Genomic DNA, 11,161 nt, shown 5'->3' with positions numbered 1-11,161 from the left:
GCATGATATAGACGATGCTACATGTATGCACACCAAGTATGTAGACCAAGTATGTAGACCAAGTATGCAATTTGTTATACACTTTCAAACAAGGTCTAATTTTACCGTATATATGTCTGCAGACAAATATTTAGTATGCATACTTCAATTTATACAGTACGATTTGGTAGCACGGCGTACTTGATTTGCATACATATAGCATCGTCTATATTATGCTTAACAGATGTATTGTGGCTATATATCGGGGAAGCATGAAAAAATTGTACTACCATAGACATAAAAGTGTGAAATTATAAAAGGTTTACATAAAAGACTAATTTTAAAACTGATAAAAATGTGAACTTATCAAACGATCCTCGTATACATAATTGGTTTTTAGCTTAAAATCTTTTCTATTAATTCTTATTAAATGAATTAATTTTTTTTTCAATCTTTTATTCGTGCTCCAAAAAATTTAATTGTTTCTATCGGTTTCTTTAGTATGCCATTGTATGCGGCGAATTGTGAGGTCAATTTAACAGTAAAATTCGCCGTAAAAAAATTATGTGATTGTTGAATAAAGTCAGCGTTTCATAGGACAAAACATTAAACTTCATAGTTAATTAATATACACATATACCCAATTAAATATTTAGAGAATACAAAGCATTATAAATTGATTCTGGAAAAATCTTGATGGTAACCAGTTACGGTACCAGATAAAAAATTCAAAAATCATGACTACTTTATTAGAATATATATTGGTTATTATGAACTATATTCAACTTATTTATGTTTTGAGTAATGCTGAACTAAGTATATTTAGTAACAAAGCGTTGAGATTTTCACATTCTCTATCTCTCTTCCATAAGTATAAATTCAACTTACCTATTCAGTATCATCTTATTTATTGTATGTACTAAGGTATACCTATATAATATAGCTTAGTATATACCTTAGTATATATCCCTTACATATATACCTTAGTTTTCGTTAATTTATGCAGTTAAAATAATTTAGTCCACTCAATTATTAACTCGCTGCCCCTGTCGATTTTATACTTGCCTTCAAAGTATATCCTCTGTTAGATATTATGATTTTCATCCAATGTTAAAATGTTTCCATTTCAGTTATCACAAAACGTTATATTATTCATAACATTATGTCAAATTTATCTTTTACCATGTTTACATTAATACTTATTAGACCTTTTTAGCATATTTTTGGTATGGTTTTTGTATGGAGTTCGTATGAAAATTGGCACATATTGCTGCATATTTTTTGAGTTAAGTAAAATAGTCTAAACATAGCACTATATACGTAGAACTCTAAGTATTTATCATGGTAGACATGATAAAATATTAAAATATCAAAACATCTTTTATTCCGAATAAGAGAGAAAGCTTTCTATTAAATCAACGTCCCAGCATATTTTGACAGTAAAAGTGCCAAAATATGCCTTGGGACCATGTTATGTAGAGTATCATGGGCTTGTTATAAGCAAAATTGTTTTTGTTTTGATTGCAAACTATAAAATTGAGAGTGAGAGGAAAAAACAATATGTCGGTTCAAAATTTTGTTGATGAGAGCCGAGATTATGCATACCTCATCACTTAGGCAAGATAGTCTTGTTCAGTAATACATGTCAACATTTGTGTCTTTTAGTAATAATTTATTACAATTTCTGTGAAACTCTGCATAACATGCATTTCTTTCAAAGCCCAAAAGAGACAATTTTGACTAGTCCATGACACTCTATATGATATGGCCCTTACGTGACGTTCAAAAATAAGTAATTTTTAATATTTTTTAAATTTTAGTTGCAACCCTAAAAGTCAAAAATACAAATTTAAACGATTTTTTCATTTCAATAACAAGACAAGGTTTAGATATTGTTAAATTACTTAAGAAACCCAAATGAAACAAGAGACAAATACAGATATAACTCAACCCATTTGTTGATTTATCATTATAGAGGCTATTTAATAGTTCAAATCACACGATATGTTAAATTACATATCCTCAGCCAATTACAAATCCTCAGTTAAATTCTTTAACACATACTACTTTTCTTCATATAACAATACAAAAATAGTAGTAAGTGAAAAGTAGTAAATCCTTCCTTAATATATATCTGCACAATTTATGTGGGATAAGATATAATATTTTCTTAAGATATTTTTTCCAGAAAAATTTTAAGTTTAAAAAAATGGCATGAAAATTTAATGAAGTAATATTAAAATGATCGGATTACACTTTGATGTGCTCTAATATACCATCTAATTTCAAACAGATATAGCAATCATTTATTCTTTCGATTTTATGTCAAACAATGAATTTTTTGACACTTCTTAATTATTCTAAAATCATTTTTTTTTTGTAGATAGCTTTCATGAAGTAAGGAAAAAGTAACTCAATTGCATAAATTTTTCACATCTACTTCAAAGTAATTATTGTGCTAAGGAGTGGTTTCTGACAAAAGATTTAGTGGATAAGAGTTTGTTCAATTGAGATAAACTCTAATAAAGATCAATAGAGATTAATGCAATTGAAAAAAACTAAACATCTTTAAAAAAACTTGGAGTTTGCAGTATTTAAGCGGTTGAGCACTTCTTCGCAATAAGTGTGCCCAAAGTGAACTTAATCTACCGTTTAAACTACTAAAATTATGACAAAAAGTTGCTAACGTCCCAGCTGAAATTTGTTTACACAATTCGCGATACTTCAAACTCAAGTCCATTGTTCAGTTCGCTGCTTTGCAATAATAATTTGTACGATTCAGTTCATTCTCAGACGCAGTTGGTGTGAGATTAAGTCTTCGACTCTGAATTCTCTATTTAAATTTTGATAAAAATGGATTTAAGTACCAAAGTAAATTTAATTGTGAAATTAATTTCTAATTAATTCTGAGAAAATTATTTAATTAATTTTCTTTGATTATTTAGTTCTGCATGATTTTGATCATCACAAGTCTCTTCTTAAAGGATCTACAAGTCGCAGCCATCACGTCGATTTTTTATCTTATGAAGTGTATGTTTATGCTATTCCAAACAGACAGAATACATTATGTATACACATTGGTAAGGAATTTTAATTGCATATATAACATATATAAATAAACTTATATTTAAATAATGTTGTTAATCTTCTCTAGCTATTTACGCTTGCTACTGCTCTATTCTTGAAAACGATTATTTCGGAACCATGTTCCAAATTCGAACACAAGTCAGTAAAGTAAATCATATCATATAATCATTTTTTTCATATAATATATTTTTCATTTTATAGATTGTTTGTGGAAATGAATACCATCCAGATGCGTAAATTAAATGTGTTCCTCTCAGACATAATCTTGGTGTCATCCCAAATTGCTATCATAAGCCTTTGGAGACTAAACTAATCGAGGTTTACGCTACAAAACAAAAAACACTTCATGATGTCTAATGAGCCGTGAGAACTTTTCTTCAATAATTAGTAGTATCTTTAAGTATATCTTTAATGTACTTAATTAATTATTTAAGTGAATCAATAAAATGCTACATTTAGTACTAGTTTAATGCAATAACTTTTTTTATTCATAAGAGTATTAAAATGAAAGAAGGGAAGTCTTCCCTGCTTAGCAAAAATAATTTAATTGACGTTCCTTTTGCTGGGATGAGAAATTATTTTGGCTGGTGTGGATCTTTAATATAAAACCAGTAATTTGGTAGTTTGTTTTAAAGTAAAGAAAATAAATAAAGTTAAAATGGAATATATATATTATTGAGCAAATATAGTCACAAATGATTGATTTGATGTCAGTAGTAGGAAACAAAACATACCTAGTTATGGGTGACAACAGAAGATTTTTTATTAAAAATGTGAGCGATCTAAAGAGTTAAACCAAAATGTAGACATTTTTGATAGAGATAAGAATCATTACTATGACGTCTATCTGCTATGGAAATAACTTTTAAGACCACTATATTCTACAAAATATAGGTCTAACAAATGGTTTAATAAATGATAATCGATTGAAAAAAACCTGTAATAATTTTTTGTAGTTTGTACGTATGGATGTATTGATGTTGCGAAAATGTATCTAAGTCCAAAAAATTTATTTTTCATCCATTAAAAAATGCAAGTACATACAATCACTGAAAACATGTCATTTTCTTCAACAATTTCTGTCAGTAATGGTCTACATATACATATATTTTTATTTATTGGCGTACTTCTATATATGTATATACTTAGCTAAATATCGACGTATCTACACAAACTCACTATAGATACATCAACGCAGCTGTTTGTAATTCAATATAGAAGTTAATTTTTTTTATTTGACTACAATCAGAGAGCTTCTGTCTGTCCAACCAATTTTATTGTTTGTTATTTTAGAGACTGCAATGTTTATTGCAATTCGTCCGAATTTGTTGATTTCAATACCCTTCGTACCCCAATGAGAAAAATGTATTAAGTTTAGTATAAAATATGTACACAATATGTAATACCCCATATGATTGAGAATGTACTCCATTGCACGATTTTAATCAAGTCCAAATCTATTTTATATCCACGAACTATGGTACACCTGACAAAAATTGTCAAGTGTACAATATGTCAATGACATCAGAGTACCACTTAATAAATAAAGTTAGTGTTATAATACTTTAAAAAGTTCTATGCATGCTTTCTGGTAAATTGATCATTATTGGGTAACTCAGTTTTCTTTGAGTTCGCGTCAAAAATGGACACTAGCGGATAGAAAATACACTATATTTTATAGTTTTTTTTAAAGGCATTTTTTTTTTAAACGCAAGCCTGGCGGCTGCATAAAAAACCGATTGGAACCATTTGAATAAGGTTGGATTTAAAAAGAAGCTCGATGCATGGCTGCTACACATTCTAACGCAAAAACACCTCATAGACCGAATTTCCAGCTGCGAATCGCTGCTAAATCATAGAAAACAAAAACGAATCGCAATAAGCTTCAGAAGCTTTGTAAGGAAGTTTTTATGCATCCACCTTACAGTCCAGATTTAGTACTAAGTGATTACCATATATTCCTGTCCATTGCAAACGATTTTTCTTATGAAAAATTCTAATGAAAAATGATTGGTACTTGCAGTTTAAAAAAAATTGAAAAAAAAAATTATTTATGAATAATTAAATACAACAATTAATTCTAAGACCACTGATGATGGATACTTGGTAATATTTGAAATATTACCAAGACAATACTTTATATCAAGAATTTAATTTCTTTCGTCAAAACGGACGTTAAAAATATATTTAAACCATCTATTTATGTGTTACTTATATATGAAATGACTAATAAGCTTCTAAGATAAAAACGTATTATTTTTTACATTTTTGAATGTCCTATACTATAGCATTTATTAGAATTTTATACAGTAGACTACTGCATATTGAGTATAAAAGTCGATTGTATATCCAAGCCAATTAAATAAATAACACATCAATGAAGGTTTTAATCTTGTTTATTTATTCAAGAAACTGCAAGACATAAATAATAAAAAATTAGAAACAAAAATGTTCTTTCTTAAGTTTTACGAATCAGCGTAAATCGAAACTTCTAAACAGAGAAGTTTCCGTCTCAAAGAAGACGAAAACAGATTTAATATTGTTTACATAAATGTTACTAGGTAAACACCGCACATGCTTCTATTAACAGATCAATGTAAGAACATCGACAGACTGTTGGACTGTTAGACTGTTGCACCCAACGTCACACAGCGCGCACTGCAGACGCTGAAAAGCAATTTGCTACAGCTTTAACCGCGGGTGCGCAGTAAAATGTAAATAATTTGACACACGCTACAGTTTTTTATGGATGCAGTCAAAAGAAATGCAGCGAAGACACAGCAGGAAGATAATTTCGGCATGCAACTAAAATGGGATTTCCTGACTTGCATCGAATAAGTATTTTCAAGTGTGTACTGAAATTGTGTATTGGGAAGTAAAATTAACTGATCTCACTAAATTAGATGCTGTTACGTGTGTTTTGAACACTTTACCGATTATTACGTTTATTATATTTAAAGATGTTCGCTACAAAAGTTGTACATTTTTAACTTTAATATGAAATAATTAATTTTAAGAATATGAAAAAGTTGTATATAATTCTCGAAAGTGCCAGAGTCTGCTCTACTAAAGTTTTTCTAAATATGTTCATATATTTAATATAGAATAAAGTTAAAAACGATAATATTTCCATAATAAATCAAACATTATTGCCCAGTCGTTCTTAATAGATTTTACACTGTTACTGATCATAACAGCAATCGACCCACCGCATTCATGTTAAACCATTACTGTTAAATTTGTTTTGCTAGACTGTTATGTTATCTTCATTACTTATTATTTCTTCTGAATACTTCTCAAGTGTAAGAAAACTTTTTATAATTAAGAAAAATATTTAATTTATATTGACCAGCTACTTGGATGTATCAATGCAGCCGACAGGAGGTAATATACCTAACTTTCTAATCATAATTACAAGGATCGTGGAATCAAAATGACTTTCAGAGAAAACTGAGAATGATTTCATCCGCATTCTTTTTCACTTACCTGCCTATAACACTTTTTATTATATAAAAATATTATTAGCAGCAGAGAATCAGAATAACAACAAAGAATATCAAACAAAATTATATATATAAACGCAAGACATAAACTACAGTAAACTCCGTAATTACACAAAGAATAAAAATTATTTTTCGATTGGTTTGCTTTATTTTGATTTCGATTGGTTTGCTTTAGTGTTGTCAAAGCTACCAAGTCTGTCCAAGTGAGTACCAAATCGTAGATAAAGGCTATTTTTTAGATAGATTTTATTATTAGTTGGTAAGTTCTTACCTTTCTGCAGTCAAATACATTAGTATATCTACATCTGGGTGGCATTCTAATGAAGGTCTACATAGTTTCTTCTTTAAATTAGTGTATAAATAGTATCAACTCTTTTCTTTGAGTTAAAATAAGCAAGATAAAATCTTTATACTGATTTATATACTTCGCTCTGAAGTAACATGCTTTAATTGATCTCTAATACTTTCTCACTAATTGATTATAGTGGAAACTTAAAGAATCTGGTATAATAAGATTATAAGAGACACATTCAAATGATCTATTTGGAAGACTTGGAAGACATGCTAAATTAAAAACAAATATTAAACAATAATAATTTATCCGTGTAAGAAACTACTAATAATGTTGAAAACCTTTTGCCCTTAAATTTATTTTAAAAAATATATAAAATGAATAGAATCTTTAAATACAAAACTTATATAAAACTGAAAAATGCTGATTAGTGCTTTTAAGAAATGATCTTCAGAATGATACAACTTGACAGATTCCCAGCGCAATCGCAGATGCTGAGTCTGCGAAAGTAAAATTTGTATACTTCGGATACGCGTGCAATACTATGGCCACGGGTTTATTCAAAACATTTTGTGTTGACTTAACATGAATTTAATGAAATTAAATATCTGCTCGTATATTAAGATGTTGTTATTTTACTCTTATTATTTTTATGACTATTTTTGCTTAAGAATAACACCTTCTCAACAATTTTGCTGACTTCGGATTGAATACAAGAGTAGTGAATAGTGAAAAAATATTCTAGAGCATATTTAGAAAAAATTTTCTCAAGAAATTAAGCGATTTCTATGCAATAATAGCCAATAATATCTTTTAGATAGACTTCTAAGAAAAATTTCTAACATATATCAAATTGAAACATAGGTAACTTGATGTAGTACTCACATTAGATGCTGTTTGGAGTTTTTTATTCCAACGAAATATTTCACAAATACAAATATACAGAAAAATGTTAACTGATAAATTTAATATAAAATATAAAGACTTTTTCTTAATATTTCCCAGGCATTTATTACAAATAGAAATCGTAAAAGTTTTTAAAATCTTAAAGAAAAAGTTTAAAGGTGCCGGTTCCATTAGGTAATAGTTTAGATTCAAAGTCTTAAAGCCAATGTTCGTTAGATGCAAACATTCCTAATGCAACCCCGCTTATATTCCTAATGCAATTCATTTTACAACATCCGAACCTTCATTATTTCGAGCTACTCTCAGTTCTTAGCTCTTCTTTAAAGCACAGAATGGCTCCGAAAAAATTCTGATTTATTTACATTACTTTTTTCTTAGACACAAGCATTATCAAATCTTTTAACATACGTCACGATTCACTTAAGAACATGAAAATGTTAGTTCTGAACTAACTTTAGTTCCAAGCTAGCTCAAGTTAGCTCCGTAGATAGGATTTTATTTCTTACGTTGCCACCGACAATATTTCTGATTACCTATGAAAAGAATTGAATATCTTTTCCTAAGCAGGCATTACACAAATATCACTTTTCATTTGCTTAAACTATACCCTAATACTAACTTTTAACTACAGGTAAATATTTGTCGGTCAGTCAGAAAATCGTTAAAATTTAAAGGCTACGTTGCATATCAAATTATTTACTAAAATTTACAGTATACAATATTAACTGATTAGGTAGCAGTTCGAAAGTAATTTTAGTTCTCGAGACCCCTCAATAGAATCTACTCTTTACTGATGTTGATCGTGCCAGATAAAAAAAGTATTAGTCTAGGATTGTTTTCTGTGAGAGGCCAGCAAAAACCATGGCAGTCAGATCAAAGTTAATTCATATAAATAAGATAGAAATTTTTGCAATAATATCAATTATCATAGAGCAGTGGACTTATGACAACATGGAGAAAAATTGCTAATACCCAACAAAGAGAACCCTGAAGACCTGTTAATCATATACGTAATTACATTCATTTTACAATAGTTGCAGTGTAAACATCAGCCAAATATTCGTCTTCATCAAATCATCTAACTGGGTATAAAACTGCCATTCCTGTTCACAACATTATGAAGAATATGAAACACTTTTTACTGAATTAAAGAAGATCAATCTCTTTCCATTTCACCTTTATAGCAATTATCTGGAGTGTTTATATGTGTAATTCTGTATACTACGATGTTACTCACAATCCCCTAATCCAAACCTAATCTGTATATATTTAAAATTTTGGCCCAATACTTTAAACTAATCTCTAATATGTTATCAAAACTCGTGGTATTTGTTTACAACAGATCTATTCGACTAAAATAAGGGTTCGTTAAATAAAATAAATCTCTTTAAGATTTTAAAAACATACCTTGTCGAACAGCTTAAATATGTGAAAGAGGTACCCTAAAACGTTATAGATATGTATAAGTTTGTTTTCTATGTAAATGTTAATAAAAGTGCTCCCAGTATTTTCGATGTTAGCAAAATGTAAGAAAAGTACTTTGTAAGAGTTACAAATGTGGAAGAGAGCTCTGTGTTATCTCGAAGTGATCGTAAATGTTTACAACTCGTACATGTAACGAATGTGCCAGGCTATGCAGTGTAAGAAGAAAAGTTCTAAGAAAAAACCAGAACTCGCAAGAAGAATAGCAGAGGCCGCAGGCAAGGAAGGAATATATCCAGTTTGAAGTATAATATTTTGTTGAGGCAGAAGTGTCTTCTAGTCGCTTACCTTTTTTCCTTATTCGTATCTTTGAATTGTTACTGGTATCGGCACAGAGGTGAGTGCCCACTGAAGTAGCTTCTTTGTAAACTGCTCAGGCAATTATTTATTTTACATTTATTACATTGCTGGCAGTAACCGAGAATACACTGAAAAAAAAATACAATGTTGGTAAGTGAATATTAAAAATCAATTACATACTGCATAGGTTTTTTTTGGGTGATGTGTACTAAATTCGGTAATGAATCTAAAAAACGATTTCATTAAAGTTTATATAAATTTTATTGAATCATTCATTTTAATATATTATATTCATTGGCAGTAACATGATTTCAAGCTCACGCTCTGTGGGATCTCTTTATCTCTAGTATCTGAAAACTGATTCAAATTATTTCAAAAACTCTCACTGATAGTATTGACTAAATGGTCGATGAGATAATACATCCCATCGAAACTATAGACATTCCTTGTGGATTAATTAATTTTTATGGGGTCTCATATTGTCCTTTTTTTGGATCAGTTTTGGTCTTTTTTGATTTTGCTTAACATAATCATAAACGGATGAATTCGATAATTTTATTTTCAGGATGTTTTTCTCGACGGTTCACATCAAGCTCTGGGTTAATTTTATTTTTGTCGATATCAATTGCTCTTCCAGAACTTCGAGCTTTTTCAACATCAACCACATTGTGCTTTCAACTTAAGTGGTTCGTTGATGTGTCTTGAATACCAAAACCGACAATATCTAAACACATCCCAGAAGTAAAGCCTGAGTAAAGAAAACATATTGAGCTTCCACGACTAAAATTCAAGGATAAATTTTGGAGACAGCACTAAGTAATGAGTGGAATATGAAAAATGACACAGAAATGTGTCAAGATGAATTAGAGCGAGAACCCAACTTACGTTGCAAAGAGGACTCAATCCCATAAAAAGATTAAAAAAAAAACAATATGACATGAATAATAAAAAAAATTTGATTGTAAAATATTATTATAACAAATTGAAATAAATTTTAATTATTTAATATATGTAATATAGTACTTATTCGTTTTGAATTAAATGGAAAGAGATCGTGGAACTTGTGCTGAAAGTTTAATCCAATCTGATGTACAAACAAAAGAGGTAAGGTGGGTTCAATATTATAATTGATGATAATGATTAAGTGTAACAAAAGAAAGACTCTAAATCCATGAAGGGGACACAACAGATCTTTAAATCACTTCTCGAGTTCGTCTCAAATTTAATTTTATCAGACTTCATTGAAAAAAATTTTCTTGAAAGGTTTATACTTTATTCTGATTTTTATCAAATCTTTGTTTTTAAAAATGACTTATTTTAAAATCAAAAAAAAAACTAGAATTAATATCTTAAATATTCCCGTAAAGATTTTCTTAGACTAGTAAATTTTAATAAGAAAATATGTCAGTTTTTGAATTAACAATTCCCTTCTCAGTTCTTCCTGGAATATCCAAGAAAGGGTTCCCCACCTATGGGAAAGTAATAGGTATGTATTTTACTTTTTTAAAAGTATGAATTTTTGTTTGTATTTTAATGGGTATTTTATATGTATTTTTGCAGTACATATCAGTTTATTTAAATATTATCTTCTTCTTCGAAAGTAAATAAAAAA

General features: G+C 29.0%; 1 protein-coding gene across 2 annotated transcripts; it reads left to right on the top strand.

Annotated features, from left to right (window-relative positions):
* Positions 1–2,378: 2,378 nt before the first annotated feature.
* On the top strand, positions 2,379–3,541 carry LOC119683456. 2 transcript variants are annotated; one of them, XM_038097133.1, is made up of 4 exons: positions 2,379–2,850; positions 2,925–3,059; positions 3,134–3,204; positions 3,268–3,541. In XM_038097133.1, exons 1-4 carry the CDS (start codon positions 2,833–2,835, stop codon positions 3,377–3,379), a joined length of 336 nt encoding a protein of 111 aa, XP_037953061.1. In that variant the 5' UTR covers positions 2,379–2,832; the 3' UTR covers positions 3,380–3,541. The 2 variants fall into 2 exon arrangements, with proteins under 2 accessions (XP_037953061.1, XP_037953060.1); XM_038097132.1 differs by having other exon boundaries at positions 3,134–3,213.
* The last annotated feature ends 7,620 nt before the right edge of the window (positions 3,542–11,161 follow it).

Source organism: Teleopsis dalmanni, chromosome 2 (genome assembly GCF_002237135.1).
Source record: "Teleopsis dalmanni isolate 2A chromosome 2, ASM223713v2, whole genome shotgun sequence".
In the NCBI taxonomy this organism is placed as follows: Eukaryota; Metazoa; Arthropoda; class Insecta; order Diptera; family Diopsidae; genus Teleopsis; species Teleopsis dalmanni.
This window is presented reverse-complemented; position numbering and strand designations above follow the sequence as displayed.